We start from the raw sequence: 22,089 nt of genomic DNA, 5'->3' as shown, positions 1-22,089 counted from the left end.
TTTTTTGAAACATTTAAATTTGAAGGGACAGAAAGGCCATCTCGAAGACCTAGTTTTTAGGCATGATGGTGGTCTAATTTCCTGTTCATTGTAAAGAGCTGGTGGCTCAAGTCCCCTGAAGGGCTTTCCTCATGCTAAAAATCTGCAGCGGCCTGTGTTCATGCTTCCTCACTTCACTGGCAACCACGAAGGTAGCAGTGATTCAGCACAATGTTTCTCAAAATTTAGAGTACATCAGGTGACTGTGGAGCTATAAAAATGAAGATTCTCAATCCCCATCTCAGACCTAATAAAGCATAGTATCTGTGACTGGGACTCAGGTACGTTAAACAAGCTCCACAGGTGATTCTGATGTTCACTGATGTTGAGGAATCACTACTGTAAGGAACAGGACTTGAAGTCACAAAACTGCACTTAAGCTGCTGGTCTTTTCCTTTGTGTGATATTGTAGCTATGTCACCATCTCCATAAGCAAGAGTATCCTCATTTTTTAAATGTAGAATAATTTTAATTTATAGAAACATTTTAGGAATTCAATGAGAAAAGTGCTTTTTGTAAGTGTCAAAGTATTAGGTGAAATTATTGGCATTCTAACCGTCCCAGAGTCTGTCCTCAAGCTATGTTTCCAACGTAGTGCCATCAACTGCCCAGTTTGAATGAACTCTCTACTTTAGGTTGGCTAGTCCTGTCATTGATGCTTCCAAACTACATGCACTCTGCTTACATTTGTTCTACCCTAAATGTTTTCTCACTTTTGCCTTCCAAATATCCCCATCAAACCTTTATCTTAAATAAAGTCTTTCCTGACCACTTCAGGTAACAGTGATCTGTCCTTCAGAATTTATAGCTTGCCAAGTGCCACTTTAATTCTACACTACTTTGAGCATCAATTCTATTGTCCTATAGTCTTGACTAAACAGTGGACCTTATATATCCCAAACTAGGTTGTAAACTCTTTGAGAAAAGGAATCTGGTGTTACGCTCCTTGTTCTCCACAGCACCTAACGAAATGGGCAGCAGAGTGTATTTTTTATGAAATATCCGAAGTTACCTTATAGCAACTGTGACTAACATTTTGTCCTAAATCATCTCAAAGCTAGTATTTCTCTCCAGCCTGCACTCTGTGAGACAGCTTCTCTAGTCTTCACACAGAACCAGATTTTTCTCCTCTGTGGGTGGTCTGATGTTGAGTAAGAGCTGAGTTCTGCCTAAACGACTCCCCACACTCTTTACATTTAAAGGGACCACCTCTATTATGGATTCTCTGGTGTTTACTAAGATCTGACCTCTGTCTGAAGGCTTTGCCACATTCGTCACATTGGTAGGGTTTCTCCCCAGTGTGGATTCTCTGATGCTGAATGAGACTGGTGATTCCTCGGAAGGTATTCCCACACTCATCGCATTTGTAGGGCCTCTCTCCGGTGTGGATTCTCTGATGTTCTGTGAGGACTGATCTTTGAGTGAAAGCCTTTCCACACTTATCACATTTATAGGGTCTCTCTCCAGTGTGAACTCGTTGATGTTCTATAAGACTTGTCCTCTGAATAAAGGCTTTTCCACATACATCACATTTGTAGGGTTTCTCCCCAGTGTGGATTCTCTGATGCTGAATAAGGCCACTCTGACTGAAGGACTTCCCACATTCCTTACACTGACAGCATTTTTCTTTGTGGTGGATCTCCTGATGGGAAACAAGGGAGGAGTTATAAACAAAGGCCTTTCCACACTCGCTGCACTCATAGGGCTTTGCCCCAGTATGGACTCCTTGATGCTGGGTAAGAATTGAACGCCGACTAAAACTTTTATTACACTGAGTACAATGATAAGGTTTGTCTCTTGTGTGGATTTTGAGATGGTGAAAGAGACCTGCTTTCTGGCTAAAGGCTTTGCCACATTCATTACAGTGGTAGTGTTTCTCTCCTGTGTGAAGTCTCTGATGTTGATTAAGAGCTGACCACCGGCCAAAGGCTTTGCCGCACTCATTACATTTATATGGTTTCTCTCCCGTGTGTATTATTTTGTGTCGAATAAGCACAGTTCTCCCACGGAAAGTTTTTCCACATTCTTCGCATTTGTAGGGCCTGTCTCCAGTATGGATCCTCTGATGTTCTACAAAGCATGAGTGTTGACTAAAAGCTCTTCCACAGTCGTCACATTCATAAGGCTTTTCTCCTGGACAGACTCTCTGGTATTCAGAAAGGTCTGAGTTCTCAGTCAAACTTACTCCATTTTCATCACATGTATGTTGTTTATCTTCCCTGGAGTATCCAGAAGGCGCTCCTATTTTTTCTTCAGGTTCATAAGTTTTTTCATACCTAGCTGACTGAGACATTTCATTTTCAAATTTGCTAGATATATTCCCATATGGTTTCATTTCTTCAGAAACTTCTTGCTTTAGAGTTAAATTCCTATACTCATTTCCAGTCTCAACATCTGAAACTAAAAATGGATCATAAATGTTAACTAGTTTCTTGTGATAGCAAACAGCAACTTCACTAGGCAACATAAAATTATTCAAATGAAAAATTACATAAGAACCTAGAGTTCCTGCATGACTATAAAATGGCACTAGAATATACGACAGACTAATAAACAAAGCACTCCAAACACTGTTAAGGAAAAGACCAATAACCCAATAGAAAACTTGGCAAAGAAAAAAACTGATGGTTTCCAGGAAAGGAAATACAATAGTTCTTAAGCACAAGAAAAGTTGCTCCACCTCACAATAAGGGAAAAGCAAATTTAAACAATATTGAGTATAATTTTCACCCATCAGATTTGCCAATAGCTTGATATAACACTATGTTCATGACATGGATATCATACATTGCCAGTGGGAGTGTAAATTGGCCCAAGCTTTATAGAGGGAAAGTTGACAATATATATAAACATTACAACTATATATATAAAACCTTTGACCTAGTAATTCCACACAGAAGAATTTATGCTACAGATATACTCACACATACAGTTATTTACCACAGCACTATTTGTTACAGTAAAAGAGCAGGGCCAACTTAAATGTCATCAGCAGGGGAAGTTAATTGCATGATATATCCATACATTTTAATATTAAACAGCTGTTAAGAAATAAAAAATGCAAGGTTCTACAATCTTAGTGATAAAGAGAGGAAAATATATTTGAATATGAAAAACATACATATATGATTAAAAAATCTCTAGAAGGACACACAAGAAACTAGTAACAGTGACAACCTATTTCAGAATAGGGGTAAGGAGACCAAATGGCTAGGGAAATTGAGTGGAATGAAAACTTTTCACTGGGTAACTTTAAATTATTATTTTTTGAACCACGTGAATTTTCACCTATTTAAAATAATTAAATGAAAAAAAAATAGAGGAAATAGAAATAAGAAAGGTACTGAGTCTTTTACCCCTTCACTAACTTTGAACATTCTACCCGATTTGCTTTATTACTCCTTCTCTTTATAAGAGTAATACACACATACACACACACACACACACACACACACACACACATATTTTTTTTCCCTGTACCATCTGAGAGCTGCAGACATCATGGAGCAAAGGTTTATTTAACTGAAGGAGGCAGGAGATAGTCGAATTGGAAGATAATGGAATTGTCTGCTAGGATAAAGGCTAAAAATAGCAGGGAGGTCAGTACAGAGGAAAATAACTGTCAGAAGAACTAAACTAAGTGATTTCAAATAAAATACAGCCAGAATTTTAAAAGTATTAATATAAAGAGAAAAAAAGAGCTGTAGAGTGACAAACCAGGCTGCCTGAGGTCTACACATGAGCCATCAGATATCTAGAGAGACTTTCCTGACTTTAATGATCAGAAACAGTACAAAGTACAAAAGAGCCCCAGTGTTCCTGTGTTAGCCCCATCTTCCCCTTCCTCCCAAGGTGGGTCTTTCTTCTTTACCTTGCTTCTTCTGGGCTTCAAGTTCTGGAGATTCACACTTTAGCTGGGCTTTCACAGACGGGAGGGACATTCTGGGTTCTTGTTCTGTTCTTAGAGCTACCATCTCCTGCAAGAGCATTTCCTGTTCCTCAGTGTGGACTGAGACCTGAGGTAGATGAGATATAACTGAGATACTCACTCTGCTAACATTAAACAGAACAGTATACTATTCATGGCAGTGGCACCCAGCTCTCTGAAACTTGAAATAAACTTCTTTCCAGATATCAGCTGACCATAATCCTACTCATTCTTCAAGGCCAACATAAATGTCACCTCCTCTGAGAAACCTTCCCTTCCCCAGCTGGAAGTAATTTCCCCTATTCTTAACAGTTAAAGAATGTTGATTGTGCCCCTTTTACTTCTTAGTCTATGCTCAAAGAAATGGAGAAGTGAAAGAGAAAAAAAAAAAGAGAGAAGGGAAAGAAGGTAAAAAGAGGCAGAAAGGAGGGGAAAAGAACTTAGGGGGAAATAAAACAGAAGTGAGAAAGAAGGAAAGGAAAGGGGAAAAGTAAAGGGAGAAAGTAAAAGTGAAAGTAAAGAAAGGAAGGGAAAAAAGGAAAAGGAGAGAAATCTCTTCCATATTTACCCCAAAAGCTGTTCCTAATAGACTCTGCTCTTCTGAGGTCCCCATCCCACTTCTTTCTGGGAAGATGATCTTATTTTCTATTTATCTAAGATCACAATCATCTCAAAAAATCATCTCCCCTTCACTTTATCTATCTCCACTCTCATACTCTTCTCCTTCTCTTGTATCTTAGAAGAAGATGTCTTTTCTTTTTCAAGGCTTGTATCTACTTTTGCCTTCAATCTCATCCTTTTCCGCTTCCCTTTGACCCCTGCTCCTTCAATTAACTCATTTACTCAGCAATTTCAGCCACTCTGTAGCTTCCACTACTCCACGGGCCCATTTCCTTTTGCATTTAAAAGTAATAGGTTTCCCCAGCATGGTATTATAAAAAGCAGGGATCTGGAATCACTCTAGTTACTCTGATCCTTAGTTTAGTAGCTCTGTCACCATGGGCTAGAAACTACACTGAGATTATGACACCATGCCATGTAAAGCACTTCGCACAAGGACTTGGCATACAACAGGCCCTCAAGTTACTTCCCCATCCCCTTCAATGGCTAAATTTTGTAAATAAGAAATCACCATACACTGGCTCTATTTCCCTGACATAGTTTCATTTTGTAATCTCTCCCTCAGAATAAGAGCCAAAATCAGCAGGTACTATCTCAGATGTACAGAAAAAGTTGTTTTGATACTTCAAATTTTGGGGAGGGGAAAGCAAAAAAAGGTCCGTATAGTGAACTGTGCCTTCTGTCCCTGGATCTTCGGTTAGGCCTCACAAATCAAGCTGTAAACTCCACTAGCTACCCTCAGCAACCCTCAAGGGAAAGGACTGGTTGGCAAAACAAACTCAACATGACTAAAACCAAATTACTTCTGCCTGCACCTGAAAATCCCATTCTTTCTTTCGGTTCTCTTCCTACCTTCCCGGCCACTCCCCAGTTTCCACTGCTGGTTACTCCCCTGATGATACCTTTTTGTCTCATGGCTTTAAATACCACCCATATTCTGGCAAGTCCCAATTTTATATTTCTAGCACAGATTCCTCCCAATGAATTCCAACTTTTTATATCCAGTTGCTTGCTCAAACTTTCCACTTGGATTCTAGTAAGACTCTCAAAATTTACACATCTAAAACCCAACTCTTGATTCCTTTTACCATCTCAGTGAATGACAAACCCATTCTACCTGATGTTCAGACTAAAAACCTTGGCATAATCTTTAACTCACGTTCTCTCACATCCCGCAACCGATACAGAAACAAATCCTCTCAAGCTCTACCTTCAAAATGTATCCAGAATCCAATCACATCTCACCACTTCCACTGCTACTATCCTAGTCCAGGCCACCAGCATCTCTTGCCTGGATTACTGCTTATAGCCACAGCCTCCTAAACTGGTTTCCCTGCTTCTAACTTTGTCCCCTATGCCTCCCCTAGTCCCACCATGAGCCCCAATGTAGAACTTTTCCAACATAGCAGGTAGTAATTATGTTAAAGTTTAAGTCAGATTAAATCTCTCTTCTGCTCAAAACTCTCCAATGACTTTCCATCTCAGAATAAAATCTGAATTCCTTATAATGGCCTACAAGTCCCTTGTATGGTTTGATCTTCTTATAACTATCTGATTTCATCTCCTCCTTGACAAATACATCTCTACCATGACAAGCACATTCTCACCTTAGGACCTATCCATTTACTACTGATATTTCCCCTGCCTGAACACTCTTATCCTAGATGGCTGCATGGCTTGCTCTTTTAATTCAGATCTCTGCTCTAAATGTCACCCTACCTGAAAATCCTTCCCTGACCAGTCTATTGAAAACAACACAATCTTCATTTCATTCACTATTCCTTTTCTCTGCTTTACTGTTGCTTCTTTAAATATAGAATTTATGACCACCTGATGTATCATACATTTGTTGATTTTTTGTTTACTGTCTGTCTCCTCTCAGTAGACTAAAATCTATCAACGTAAGAGCAGCAACCGTCTACACTTTGTTCACTGGTGCATTCCCAGTGCCTAGTAAACAACAGATAGTCAATAAATATCTGCTGAATGAATGAACTTTTCCCAATCCCCCTTCGCCTACAATTTTGAACTGTTAGAAGTATCTCCGTTATGCTCATCTTTCAAGCTTGAAATCCCTACTGCTTAGCCTAGAATAGACTGCTCAGTAAAGAGTTCTCCATTCTTTCTTCCTTCTTTATACCTCTACTCTGTCATCATTTTCAATTAATTCTTACCTAAGACATGCCTCTTCCTTCGCAGTCACACTTTCATGACCCTATTTTAAACTTAGATCTTTTTGCCACATGCTCCTTTCCTCTTCAGTCTTTGTACTTCAATGCCAGATTATATTTCCTTTTTATTATTTCACCATTTATACTCGCTATACCAAGCTTTCTTAGCCTTGATTCTATTGACATGCTGGGTCAAATAATTTTTTGTTGTATAAGGCTGTTCTTTCCACTGTGAGATATCTAGCAGCATCCCTGTCCTTTAGCCACTAGATGCCAGTAGTACCTCCCGCCATTAAGACAACCAAAAATGTTCCACGACATTGCCAAATGCCCTGTGCGGTACAAAATTGTCACCGGGTGAAAACCACTGTCTTTTATCAACGCTAAAACAAAACAAAATAGTCCTATGTAATTTGGTTCTTTTTTATATCTTGGCGTTAGTAAAATTCATTTAGACTCAGAGAGAACAGATTAGGAGCTTCTGTCCTACAGAATAAAATCTAAACTCAAGAGGTTGGTATTCAAGGTCCTGGACTCTCTGTGCTCAACTCTTCTACTCACATCTCACCTTTCCACTACTCAAAGAAACATGGGTCCCATGACCTGCCCCTCCCTCCTAACTTTCCACTCTGCTCCTACATCTCATTCCTCTGAGATGGTGACTTTGATTTCTCCATCTTTTAATCCCTTTTTTTTTTTTTTGCAATACGCGGGCCTCTCACTGTTGTGGCCTCTCCCGTTGTGGAGCACAGGCTCAGGACGCACAGGCTCAGCGGCCATGGCTCACGGGCCCAGCCGCTCCGCGGCATGTGGGATCTTCCCGGACCGGGGCACGAACCCGTGTCCCCTGCATCGGCAGGCGGACTCTCAACCACTGTGCCACCAGGGAAGCCCCTATCTTTTAATCCTTTAATGGAGACAAGGCAGTGGATATATCTGCAAAACCTTATTTCTTAAATATTTGTATTGTTCAGCAGAAGTGATGCCCCTTTCAAGAGGCTGCTGCCCACCTTGTTACCATCATCTCTCTAACATTTTCTCTCTGTCCTACAAGTCTTCTGTTTAGATCTAATGTTTCTGGGCAGCATTTCATCAAACAGAATTTCTGCATTTTAATGCAGAAATACATGATCCTTCTACAGAAAAGATATAAATAAGTTAGGATTATGTTAACCAATGTTTTACGACACTCAGGCCCCTTTCTGATGCACCAAAGTGTCGAGAATACGTTTTGTGAAATAATGTTAGACTTCATTCTGGCCTAGAAATCCCTACTTCATCTTTTCTCAAACAGAAACCACATCTTTGTTCTCACCTGATATCCTGGCTCATCTAACTCTCTCTCTAAATCCTCCAGCACAGTCACCACCTCTTCCCCACTCTGTGGATGCTGTTCCTGGACCCAAGCTTGGAGCTCCTCGGGCAGGATGGTTAGGAATTGCTCCAACACCAGCAGTTCCAGAATCTGCTCTTTTGTGTGGGTCTCTGGCCTCAGCCACTGATGGCAAAGTTCCCGGAGTTGGCTCAAAGCCTCCCGGGGTCCAGATGTTTCCTGGTAACAGAACTGCCTGAAGTACTGTCGGAAGACCTCCCTGCTCTGGGTGGTGTTCTTTTGCAGGTTCTGATCCTGTCTGGCGGTACACTTATTTTCCTCCTCCACCTCCTCTTCCTCTATCTTTATTTCCAAAAGTTCATCCTGGTCCTTGTTGGCCTGGATGGACCAAGAAGATGCCATCATAGCTGTGCAAAAGCTTATGAATGCTTCAAGCAAGATCTCCTGTGCCGTCTCTTTCTGGCTGGAACTGAAGAAGAAGCCATCATCATTAACACAAACTACACCAAAAACAAAAACTGTAAATCCTAAGAATTAAAAAATGCACTTTGAAAGCCGCCTCCAGGTTAATTTTCTATAAGCAGGAAAAGACTCTGATTAAAAAGACTCAAAAATAGACTAATTTAAAGAAAAATATTAAGTAAAAGGTGCTAAGTTGTTTCAGGACTCTAAGAAAGAAGAATAAGACTCGGTAGGAAACATTTCCACTTGATGATAGAAAAAAGAACAATTAAACGGAATAAACAAACATTTACGGCAAACAAATCATAATAAAAAGTTGAGACATCATTGATTAGCTGCTTTTTAAATTTTTTAAATACCCAGATGTCTGGTGGAAATCATGAAGTCATAAAAGCAGCAAAGTCACATGAATTTATTCCCTCAGGGGCTTAATCTCTCTGCTCCTCATTCTTCGTTTATCAAGCGAAAAGGCTGGAGACATTGGTCTTTAAGACTTTCTTCCACCCTCGCGTTCTGCGATTTTAAATCTAAAGGCAGGCCCAGGAAAGAGGCCCTAGGACGCCAGTCAGCGTCTGTGACCCAAGACTGTTCAGAAATGTCAGAAGGCGCATAATTCAAGAAGGGTACATCGCGCGAGACAAGCCCGGGAGGAATGGAGCGCACAGCCGGCTCTCTCCTTCATCCCCGGGCTCCGACCCACTCTCCGAGGGATCGGGGGTCGGGGCTAGCTTCTGCGTCAAAGAGCTTCTCGCGGATCCACCTAGGCAAGTGAGGCCCGGAGGCCGTCCCACTCCAGCCGGGGCCGAGAAGGCCGTAGCACCCCCGCCCGCCGCGTCCGCAGCACAGTACCGCTCACCCGCAGCCCCAGGACGCCAGCAGCGGTTCCTCTCCGGGGACAAGGGGTTGACGCCTCGAACCGCTTCGAAACCGGGACCCACCAGCAGCGACCCACAGAGGCCGGAAGCGGCCGCAAAGTGCGGAAGACCGGTTCACTTCCGCCGCCGCTCTAGGAAGGGGGCTCGCAAATCGGTAGATCTCCCGCGCGCCCATGTGAGAGGACAGCTGGAGACTCACAGGCCCGCGGTTTCGCGATATTTTCTCCTGCTCCTCTTCGGCTGGCCAGTATCTCCACTTCCCCCGACCCGATGGGCGGTCGAGGCTTGGCGAGCCTACCTGTGCTAGTGAAATCCCATGCTTTTGTCCACTCTCACTTTTATTTGGGTTTCTGCACCTTTGATGTTCAAGATGCCTCAAAAGGATGATCTCCCGAAGTCCTTCCCGACTCAGGAAGGGACCTCTTCTACACACACTTCTCAAGGGTCAACCTGGTGGTTTCTGCCTGCTTTTTCACCTTCCTCGGTTCTCTCTTATGCGCTGACGATAATGATTATACATCTGAAAACCCATAGGGTTCAATGGGAAAACCAAAAGATCATTTAGTAAAGTAGCAAGATATAAAATTAACACACTAAAATCAAGAGCCTTCCTATATGCAAATAACCAGTGATAAAGTTACAAGATATAATGGAAGAGAATGCCGAATTTACAATAGCAACAACCAAAAAGGAAGCGAACAAACAAAACAAAAAAACAAGAAGAAAGAAAGAATAATTGGGAATAAGCTTAGGAAAAAATATGCAAAACCTGTATGGGGAAAACCTCCTGAAAGGCCAAGTGTATACTTAGACAAATAGAAAGCCATATGCCAACAAGACTAATAAGAGTTTTGACTCGAAAGACTCAATGAAGAAGTCAGTCTTCTAAAATAAAAGTATTGACACATATTGTTCTAGAATTAGACAAGTTGATTATAAAGTTCATATGGGAAAATAAGAATAGCCACAATACCCTCTGAAAAAAGAACAATGGTGAGGGACAGCCTAATCGGATATTAGCACATGTTATAAAGCCTCTACAATTAGGAGTGTGATATTATGTAAAAACAGAAATAGACCTAGGTACCTATGGATAGTTAGTAAATGATGGTGGCATCTCAAATTAACAAGGGAAATGACAGACTTGTAAATAAGTTGTGTTGGGACAACTGATAGCCATTTGGTCAAAAATAAAATTGAATTAATATCTCCCATCACACAGAACAGTCAGGATAAATTCCAAATGGATCCAAAAACCAAATGTAAAAACATGTACCTATACATGTATTAGAAGAAACATGAATAATAATTCTAACATCTGGGAACAGGGAAACCTTGCCTAATAGTGCCTCAATTTCCAAAAGCAATAAAAAATTAAATTTAATCAGATAAATCTGACTAAATAAAAAGAAAATGAATTGGTTATCAAAAAACACCATAAAGAAAAGTTAGAAGACAAATGACACGCTGGAAAAATGTTTGCAATATATCACAAAGGACTAATATCCCTAATATATAAAGGATTCCTAAAATATTTCCTAAAAAGAAAATAGCCAATAACCCAATGGAGAAAATGGGCAAAAGAAATGAACAGTTGACAGAATAAGAAATTGTAGCAGCCCTCAAATGTCTGTAAAGATGCTCAGCTTCACTCAAAATATAAACATACAAACTAAAAACTACACCGAGGTGCCATTAGTCATTTTATCTGATTGGCTCAAATACAGAAGTTTGACAATATACTCTATTTATGAGGAAAGAGGAACTCTTATACATTCTCAGTGGGAACACAAAATAATACAACCCCTATTTGGAAAAATAAGAAAATGTAGCAAAAGCACTTACGTAAGTTTACCCTTTGTCCCTGCAATACCACTTATAGAAATCCATCCCAAAGACATATTAACAAATATATGAAATGACATGCGCACAAGGTTATTCGTTCAGGTATTCAAGCTAAAAGACTGGAAACAAACCTAATGTCCATCAATAGGTGACTGATTGAATAAACTGTGGCATAACTACCTAGGCAGCTACAAAAAGAAATGAGAAATCATGATGTACTGCTATGGAATGACTGACAGGTGCTGATAGCATACTACCTGTGGTAGGCAGAATAATGACACCCCCTCCCCCAAGATGTTTACTCCTCACCTAATATCCAGAACCTGTGAATTTATTATGTTACATGACAAGGGGGAATTCAGGTTGCAGATCAAATTAATCTAATTCTATTCAACTGATCTTAAGGTAGGTTTTCTTAGTTGAGAACCAACTTGTTTTGTTCTAATAAAGCTTGATTTCTAGACACTGAAGTTTGAATTCAATATAGCCTTCTCATATCCCAAAACACTATACTTCTTTTGTTTTTTTTATTAAATTTTATTTTAATATAATTGTAGATTCATATAGTGTAAGAAATAATGCAGAGATCTCATTTACTCTTTACCAAGTTTCCACAAATAGTAATATGTTGCAGAACTATAGTACAATGTCACAACTGGAATATTTACATTGTTACAGTCAAGATACACAACATTTCCACCACTACAATCCCTTTTATGAACACAGCCACTTCCTGCTCACTCCCATCTTCTCATTAACTACTGGCAACCAGGACTCTGTTCTCTGCTTCTATAATTTTGCCATTTCATATTTGGTTTTTTCATCTCTGTTTTCTTCTCTTGCCTTCTTGTAGGTTACTTGAGTGTTTTTTAAATTGTATTTTAATTTATCTCTAACATTTTTGGTGTATCTCTTTGTATAGCTTTTTTAGTAGCTGCTCTAGGTTTCATATCATATAGACACAACTTAGCACATTCTATTGGTGTCATCATTTTACCAGCTTGAGTGAAATATAGAAACCTTACTTCCCTTTACATCCCTTACCTTCCCCATTTATAATTCTTTTAAATAGTTCCTCTAAATGTATTTAGCACCACATTAGACAATGTTATAATTTTTGCTTCAACCGTTAAACATAATTTAGAAAAATCAAGAGAAGGAAGCTTATTGGATTTACCCATATTCTTTCTTCTTTCCTGATTCTTCTATTTAGAGAAATTCCTTTTGCCATTTTTTTTTTTTTTTTTTTTTTTTTTTTTGCAGTATGCGGGCCTCTCACCGTTGTGGCCTCCCCCGTTGCGAAGCACAGGCACCGGACGCGCAGGCTCAGCGGCCATGGCTCACGGGCCCAGCTGCTCCGCGGCATGTGGGATCTTCCCAGACCGGGGCACAAACCCGCGTCCCCTGCATCGGCAGGCGGACTCCCAACCACTGCGCCACCAGGGAAGCCCCCTTTTGCCATTTTTTAAAGGTAGGTTTCCTAGTGACAAATTCTATGTCTTACTCATCCGAGGATGTCCTGATTTTCTCCTTTACTCCAGAAGGATATTTTCACCAAGTATAGGATTCTGGCTTGACAGTTCCTTTCTTTCAGTTCTTTAAAAATACTATGTCAATTCCTTCTGGTCTCCATTATTACTCATAAGAAATCCACTGTAATTTGAATTTTCTCCTATAGGTAAGATGTCATTTTTCTCTGCTTTCAAATCTTTTGCCTTTGTGTTTGGGAAGTTTAATGTGACATGGTTTTGAATGGATTTCTTTGGGTTTATCCTGTTTTTGTTTTGATCAGCTTCTTGAATCTGTAAGTTTACGTCTCTTGCCAAAACGGGGACGTTCTCAGCCACTACTTTTTCAAGTACTTTTTCAGCCCCATCCTCTTTGGGACTTCAATGACATGAACATTACATCTTTTCTATAGTTGCACAGGTCCCTGAAGTTCTTTGTATTAGTTTCTTTTGGCTTCTATAACAAATTACCACAAACTTGTGTACTAAACACAACAGAAATTTATTCTCTCACAATTTTAGAGGCCAGAAGTCTGAACTCAAGGTCTTGTCAGGGCTGTGTTCCCTCCAGAGACTCTGGGGTACAGACCGTTTCTTGTCTCTTCCATCTCCTGGAGCTGCTTGCTGGTCATGCCTCGGTTTTCCTTGGGCTCGAGGCCACATCATTCCAATCTCTGCCTCCATCTTTCCATCACCTTTTTCTCTGTGTGTGTATAATCTCCCTTTGCCTCTCTCTTATAATGATATTTATTATAGCATTCTGGACCCCCCTAGATAATCCAGGATAATCTCCTTGTCTCAAGATCCTTAACTCAATCACTTATTTTGCCATATAAAATAATATTCACTGTTCTGCAACATAAGGTAATATTTATAGGTTCTGGTGATTAGGAAATGAACATACCTTTGAGGGGCTGTTTTTTCAGCCTACTACATTCTGTTCCCTTATATATTTTTTTCTCCAGTCTATTTTCTCTCTGTTGTTCTGATGGAGTTATTTCTGTTGTTCTATCTTCTACTTCACAGATGCTTTTTCTCCATTCTGTTGTTGAGAACGTATTTTTCAGTTCTCAAATTTCCATTTGGTTTTTCTTTATATCTTCTATTTATTTGCTAGGACTTTCTATTTCCTGAGGCTTTCTATATTTTCATTTTTTTTACATGTGTTCACAATTTCTCACTGAAGGTTTTTTTTTTAATCGTGGTTGCTTTGTCAGATTAATTCTAACATCTCTGTCAGCTTGGTGTTGGCATCTTTTAATTTTCTTTTTTCACTCAGTTTGAGATCTTCCTGGTTCTTGGTATTTGAGTGATTTTTTATTGAAATGTGGGCATTTTGTATTGTTATGAGACTGGATCTTAATTAAACCTTAGGTTTCAACTGGTTTTCTCTGAAACTATTGAGGCAGGGGAAGTAGGGGAAGGTGACACTGAGGCAATGCCAGAAAAGGGCCAGTAGAGGGTCAGGACTTTTACCATCACCCAGCAATAACAAGTCTGCGCTCACACAGTGTCTGTGGTGACCATGTGGAAGCCAGAACTCCCACCCCTACCCAACAGTAAGGAGGAGCTCAATGTAAATCAGGTGGAGAACCTGGACTTCTACCTCTATCTGGTAGTAATGAGGTGCTACCTTCCCCTACTTCCCCTACCACACTCTTTAATGTTTTCTTAGCCACAGAAATTCACGTGGCACTTAGCTTTGTTTTGCAAAATTGCGAGGATCACATTATAGTAAAATACTTTTTAAAAGAGCTAAGCCTCTACGGTACAAATATGTAATCATGACCATTACTATAACGGATTTTAATGAAAATTGAAAAACTGCTCAGATAAATTCAGGTAAGGTATAAGAAACCATCTTTTAGCCTTAAGGATCCGTCAGCCTATGGACACCGGAGGGTGCTCCCCGCTGGTGAATCTATGTCTCCTTCGAGAAGCAAGTAGTCTGCACAGACCAGGCTCTGTACAGCATTTGTGTTCAGTTCTCTGCATCTCTGAAACGTCCGGAAGCACCGACACGGACAAGGGAGTCGTATCCTGAGGGATCTATGTAAGGCAAGGGAGAAGAACCCAAGCCAGTCCTGGAGAAAGGGGGCAACACCCCAACCTCCAACCCCAAGGTCTTTGCAGAGGTACAGAGCATCCTGCGTGGGGAGCAGCCAGATACCCACCTATACCTGACCAGGGTCGGGAAGCATCGACCGAAAACGGGATATTTGGGCTACCACTCACACCAGGAACCGGAAATAAGTCACAACGCTTGCCCGCATCTCCGCTGGCTCCTCAGCCGCCCCTCTAGGAAACTTGGAGGACCCGTCATCTCAGTGGTTGATCTGGCAACCTGGCACGCCTCCGCGTGCTTGGCTTTCTCCTAATGGCTCAGGCAGGAAAATCGACGAGGGCTCGTAACCTCTGGGGTCCAGCAGCCACTCAGTCTGGGCTAATATCTTTCTACTCCACTGAGGACACCTGGCCACTCTCACCGGATTCTCACAACCCTAGGTTCCCTTAGGACCCGGTCCTCTGACGTCCCAGCCTTCAGGGTCCCTCTCCTGCAGTCTCTTAAGGTACCAACTGTCAGTTAACTTCCAGGATCTGAAGCAATAATCAACATCCACCTAAGGAAAGCGCCAACAAGAGGGGCAGAGGTCGGCTTGCTCTCCACTGTTTTAAATCTTTGCATAATCGGGTCCCTCTGGGTAACCTAACCACTGATTTAGTCAGTCTGGGGTGGGGCCCAGGCAACTGCACTTCAAACAGCCCAGGTGATTCTAACGCAGGTATACACCGAAACAGTGGCTTCACCATAAAGCTAAGGTAGCTGGCATGGAAAACTGGATGTGGGTCCAGAGAGACCTAAAAACATCACAGAGCAACTTATAGACTGTGATCTTCTCCCTGTTCTCCTTTTTATGGAAAGTACTAAAGTGAGTGAGGAGGGAAGGCAGTGAGACTATTTTCACTGCTTGAGACTCCTGTACCTAAGACACTTGGAACAACTGAGATGGAGGAATTTCTAATAAGTACTGTGAAGATGAAGCACTTATCTTGGTAATGCTTTCTCTGCATCTATCTTGTTTTTCCTTCTCTTTGGTCACCATTGTTGGCCAGAGTTTTGGTGTCTCATTTTGCTTTCTGTCTGATTCCTTTTTATGTTCTCACATTTTGTCCATCCTTTTTCTCTTTGCATCCCATTTGTTTTTTGCAGATGCCTAAAATGTGTCTCAGGGCTCCAAGTCTAAGTGTCCATGAAACTACATATAATTCACGATGATCTTTGTTCATAGTTTTGTTTTAAAAAAACAATGTGATTAAAAACTAGAAAGATCACTATAAGTACTTAACCACTTGGGTTTCACTTTTCTCATGTAGGTATGAAGTGAGCGAAACTCTCAATTTTCTTTTTAAAGCTCAGTATTCTCTGATTCTATAGTAAAAAGCTCCCATCACACACAAAAAATACTTTTGATGATTCTACACTGCTTATCAAACAAAGACTCAATGTATTAGGAAAGTGTTCAAGGCCCTCTCAATCTGGCCCTCACCTACAATCTCCCACTCCTGCACTTCTTTGCAGGAACTCCATGACCCAAACTGGAAAACCCCTGGCTCTTGAGCATATCTTAAAATGGGGGTCTTGCCTCACCCTATTCCCTGTGCCAAAAACACTTTCCTCTGTCCTCCACCTCCCTCTGCAAAGAATCTACGTTTCTCTCAATTACTAATTCAACATTTAACCAATGACACCTGTATATTCATATATATTTTATATTTCAAAATTCTTCCACAGAAAATACTTATATTTTATAATAATTTTGACCTATTTTTATTTTAAAATTTCCTCAGAGATAATTTTTGTCTTACTAGGAAAATATAAAACAATCTTCTACTATAAATTATAACTATGTTTTTTAAAAGAAAAGTATTGTCAGATATAGAAAATAGGAGTCATTTCCAAATACAAAATATGGACAGAGACTTGATTCTCCTGCTATCCTGACCTTCAACTCAAAATTATAGTGAAAGAGAATCTTCAGGGCTCTATCTACAGCTCTAGGCAGGTTTTGGTTGCAAGATACTTAGCTATTTTTTGATGCAGTGTCCACTGTCCTAACAGTGCTCAAAGGGGTGCTGGACTATCCTTCAAGAACCAGTAAGGCTATTTAATTGGATTTGAATCAATATTTCTTACACCTTGCTCAACCATAAAACCAAACTCTGCTCTCTCAGACTGAACTTTTCAAGGGGATAGGGAGGGATGGATACTGGTCCAGGGAACACCTGAAATGAGATCAATACTAGAGACTTCATAGGCTGAATAAAAGGAGCCAGGGCGGAAAAGAGAGGAGAAGTGAGGGAAATTTAGAAACGTAAAAGGGAGACAACTAAGGACTTCTGGCCAGGAAGACTGGAATAATCACAGAAGAAGTCAAAGTCTACATGCCACTGTCTATAGGTTGAGACAAATATTATTTCTCACATAATGAGGAATGTGCATCCTAGATAAAAGAATTAGTATAAGAGAATTAGTACAATTAGTGTCAGAAAACAAGGAAAGTTAGTTTGGTGAACTGTCAGTCATTTTAATTGTGTTAACCATCATTGCATTCTAAGCAGTACATCTGTCTCTACAGCATATATAATGTATTTTGTTTCTTGGCGTTTTACCAGTTGTTGAGAAAATTGAGAATGTTTGAGAAGCTGTAAACAAAACAAAACAAAACAACAGGCACAGAACAAACCAAATATCCAAACTTCAACTGCAAGTGTAAAAACTCAGTCCATTAGAAATTCATCCTCTAAAATACTAATCTGTTCATATTTTAAACCTTTTAAGAGCTGATATAATTGAATTATCCAAACATGCTGCTTCAGCATATTGGAGAAACATTTAAAATACTTATGAACTCAGATTGTAATAGTATATGTACTATATCACTATATGGAATATATTTTTAACTTGAGAAGTTGAGTTTTTTTGAGAAGTTGATTTTATTTCAAACTTACGTCTACTATATTTTCCTTAACTTCATCCTAAAATCCCTATGTATTTCTCTTGGATATAATTTAAACCTCAAGACAATAAAATATACTCTTGAGGACATTTAAGATGTTTTTTTCTTGTAAGATTGTTGATAATACCTACAATTAGTCACAAGTAGTGATACAAATAGTTTGAAATGTTAGGTCTAAGAATATATAACAGAACAAAATACATGAAACTGAAAAATACCACCTATCACTTCTCCATTCTCCACAGAAGCATTATGTGTAATTCTAGTCATCCAAACCTTGTTTCCTAGCTCATGTGGAAGTTGTTAGCTTTTAAATAGAAAGTGTTTGACTTGGACTAAACTGGGGAGAAGAATGAAACAATATATAACATTTCGAAGTAGTGATTTTTCATCTGTAGGAGTATGTTGAACTATGGAGCACTAACAAATGAGATATTGTCAACTTGTAAATAGAATAAGGAAGCCCTCTGTTATAATGCAGAAATCTCTAAAGATTATATTGTTTCATGAAAACAATAAGGTATAGAAGAATATAAATAGTATGCCATCATTCTGTGTAATCAAGGGAATAAGATTATATATTCATATTTTCTTGTACTTACATAAAGAGACACTGAAAGATACATAAGAAACTAGTAAATGACTACCTATAAGGGAAAGATAGTGGCCTTTTTTTAGTGTTGTTTTGATATTAGAACCAGGTCAAGAATTAATTTTTTAAAAAAACTCTTTCTAAGTAAATTAAAATTAAAAATAATCACTCACTACAAAAAAAATGCCTCAAATGAGAGATAAGTGGGAAGAATGTTTCCTGGAACTCCACTGTAAATTAAATAGGCTGTACATTTATTGAAACATATAGATGGGAGGGTTTGTTGAGCTAAAAAGCAAAACCTCAGTGCCTTATAAGTGCTCTAAGTTCTATATGGCAATACAGTGCTTCCAGTGGCTTAGTAGAAAGAGCATTGCACTAGGAATTAGGAGAGAGGGTTTTAGTTCCAGCTCCGTTAACTAGCTGTATGATCTTACACAGTCACTTCCTAGAGCTTCTGTTTCCTTATCTGTCAAATAAGGGCACGTAGAAGTGATCTCTGAGATCCCTTAGGCGTTTCTATTACTCTGAAGTTACCTGTGTGTGTATTTGGTATTCCAATCCAGATTGTTATCACCATAGATTTTTCATTTTTTTTGTCTCCTGGCCTTAGTATAAACTTTTTTAACACTCAGTCAGTGTTAAGGAAAAGAAATCTTTTTATGTATGACCTTGATAATAATCAATAGGTAGTGCTGAGAGGCATGGAGGTTATAAAAAGCAATCAACATGGAAGACTGATCATACTTTTCTGTCTACTTTTGTATATGTTTGAAATTTTCCATAACAAAAGTTTAAATAAAGAAAAACCCAAAAATGCTCATAAGTCACAGGAAAATTACAATGAGGCCTATATTTTCACAATAATGATCTGAAGTGAGATATCAGATTTTTAGCTAAGTGTCTTGGTCTTTGCAAAATTTAAAATCATGAGCAATATTTGTTATGACTAGCCACTGAGCTACTAATAATACATGGTTGCTTCAATACCTTGGTTCCTAAACTGAAGGCTGAATTACTAAACCTCTACAGGGAGAAGCCTTCTGTATATTTATGGGAGGATTCATCTGCCCCCTTTTGTAGGTTAAAAGCAAATTATCCTATCTTATGTGAATGGAAACTAATCTAATAGTTTACATTACAGATTTTACTGCAATTATTTTTAAATTAATTTTTAAATACTCAGTGAACTACCTTTGACATTTTGTATTCAGACTGCATATAATTTTTAAGACTTTTTTTTTAAAGTCTTTAAAAACTAGGATGAAGGAGTTTTCCTGAAGTACATGTAGAAGACTTTTGGGACAGATGTGTGTGAGACTATGTTGATGAAGTCAACACAATATTCAGTATTGCAAAGTATGGATGTCACTGACCAAAGAGATTCTGACAGATGTATTTAAGATATTAAGCATCTCTCAGCATAAAAATAAGGACATTTTCACTGGTCTTCCTATACTAGAGGATTAATCTCTTATTGTTCTCTCAGAGACAAAGTAAGAACCAGGACCCTTGCTACCATGCCTAGTGGTCTGACATCATGAAATTTTGCCCTACCTGTTCCAAGGAGCTAGCTGGATTCAGCCACAGGGTGGACTTTCCGATGCTGGACAAGGTTGCAGTGGTAACTGAAGTTCTTGCCACATTCCTCACATTCATAAGGTCTTTCTCCCGTGTGAATTCTCTGATGCTTAATAAGGACAGAACGTCGACTAAAGCTCTTACTGCACTGACTGCACTGGTAAGGTTTCTCCCCCGTGTGGATCCTGAGGTGATGGAAAAGCCCAGCGTTCTGGCTGAAGGCTTTACCACAAACGCTGCACTGGTAGCGCTTCTTGCCAGTGTGGAGTCTCTGGTGCTGGAAGAGGCCTGACCGCTGGCTGAAGGCCCGCCCACATTCATCACACTCATAGGGCTTCTCGCCCGTGTGCGTTCTCTGGTGCTCGATGAGGATGGAATTCTGGGTGAAGCTTTTCCCACATTCACCACAGATATAGGGTCTCTCCACCGAAGAGCTTACCCGTTGCCTTTCCCATCTGCCTTCGTGGTCACAGGTCTCTCCACACTCAGGCACTGGAATAATATCACCATTCAATTTTTCAGGTACTTCCACACGAGATTTCGTTTCTTTAGACAGATCCCTCTTTGGGGCTAACTCCACATTCCAAGTCCCAGCCTCATCATCTGAAATAATAAATGGATGCCATGAATGTTATGTTTCCAAAGAAGAAAGAAAAAAACTGGTCGGGAGTGTGGGTGGAAAGGGACAAGCAACACATTTTCTGTTTACTTTCCCACTCTCAGCAATTATACCAGGACTTCAGGAGAAGATGCCCTGTATTGTAACTGCTTGCTTACTGTCTGCCTCTTCCACCAGACTGTAAACTTCCTGAGGGCAGGAACCACGTCTACCTTCCTCATCACTGCTTCCCCCGTACCCAGCTCAGTGCCTGGCACACAGCAGACACTAAGTAAATGTGCTGAATAAATGACCATTCAGGGAATGAGTTAGGCTTCCTGAGGAAATTCTAATCCTCACCAATCTCCTGAACCGGGCACATGCCTCGCAAGTTCCACTGAGGCTGCTCTTCCAAGGTTTGGAGCTGGCCACCAGACGACTCCCGGGCTTCTCCTAGAGTTGCTTTCTCCTTCACAAGCTCTTCCTGTTTATGATCATGGGCTGGGACCTGGTAAAAGTCAAGGACAGTTAGGAACCAAATATCAGAGAAGACATTGCAAGGCCTTCTCAGGACCAGTGGATAGGAAAAGAAGGCTCAAGAAACTGGCAAAGAAAAAAGGGCAGAGAGATTAAGAGCCTATTACAGATCAAGTTAGGCATAAAGAAATCCATCTTTTCCTCCTCTTCCTCTTACTGCACTGAAGCCCCATTCTTGATCATACAAGTACAAACCCCTGTTCTCCCATCTTCCCACCTGATCTCCTGGTTCATCCAGCTCTCTCTCCAAATCCTCCAGCACAGTTACCGCCTCCTCTCCACTCACTGGGTGGTGCTCTCTCACCCAGGCCTGGAGCTCCTCGGGCAGGATGGTCAGGAACTGCTCCAGCACCAGCAGCTCCAGGATCTGCTCCTTGGTGTGCATCTCTGGTCTCAGCCACTGATGGCAGAGTTCCCGGAGTCTTCGAAGAGCCTCTCGGGGCCCAGGTGTCTCCTGGTAGCAGAATTGCCTGAAGCGTCTACGAAAGATCTCTCTGGTGTGAGGGTTATCTCTTGACAGGCCAGATTCTTGCCCATAGGCATGGTCTCCCTCTTCCTCTTTTACTTTCACTGCTATAAGTCCCTCCAGCATCTCTGGAGTCTGAAGGGCCAAGGCTGTGGTCATTTGAGGTTTAACTATTCAGAAAAAGAATCTATTCTTGATAATTCCCCCTTGATCTTTTCTTCTGGAAATCCCAAAATCTAAGAAATAATTTGCAGGAAAAAAAAGTATTAAAATGTAGAAAATCTTTTCTGCTGGTAGGCACTGGGAGTATTTATACTAAAATCAGTAACTTCGTCTAATGAAGACCATAAATGCATGATTAATAAGGACTATGCAAATACTGATGAATATAGGAAGGCAAACAAAACCAAAACACCCCCCCCCCGAGTTTTATTGAAGGAAGGGACCATTTTGATCATTCTGAATGAATCAGCTCAAATAAATCAGCTTGGATGTACTGGGTTTCCATTTGAATG

General features: G+C 40.2%; 2 protein-coding genes across 2 annotated transcripts; both read right to left on the bottom strand.

Moving 5' to 3' along the window:
• Window positions 1-1,083: 1,083 nt before the first annotated feature.
• ZSCAN12 (zinc finger and SCAN domain containing 12) lies at window positions 1,084-13,466 on the bottom strand (the record flags this gene model as incomplete). Its single annotated transcript, XM_081247407.1, has 5 exons — window positions 1,084-2,439; window positions 3,911-4,055; window positions 8,075-8,561; window positions 9,411-9,785; window positions 13,372-13,466. 5 exons carry the CDS (start codon window positions 13,464-13,466, stop codon window positions 1,145-1,147), a joined length of 2,397 nt encoding a protein of 798 aa, XP_081103533.1. The 3' UTR covers window positions 1,084-1,144.
• A 6,496-nt stretch (window positions 13,467-19,962) lies between these two features.
• Window positions 19,963-21,733, bottom strand: ZSCAN23 (zinc finger and SCAN domain containing 23; the record flags this gene model as incomplete). The annotated part of the gene is made up of 3 exons (XM_081245155.1): window positions 19,963-20,576; window positions 20,932-21,079; window positions 21,326-21,733. The coding sequence occupies 3 exons, from the start codon at window positions 21,731-21,733 to the stop codon at window positions 19,963-19,965; spliced, it is 1,170 nt and encodes a 389-aa protein (XP_081101281.1).
• Between the last annotated feature and the right edge of the window lie 356 nt (window positions 21,734-22,089).

Source organism: Mesoplodon bidens, assembly GCF_964165515.1.
Source record: "Mesoplodon bidens genome assembly, chromosome: 10".
NCBI lineage: Eukaryota > Metazoa > Chordata > Mammalia > Artiodactyla > Ziphiidae > Mesoplodon > Mesoplodon bidens.
The sequence above is the reverse complement of the archived record's forward strand: the minus strand, read 5'-3'. Positions and strand labels throughout refer to the sequence as shown.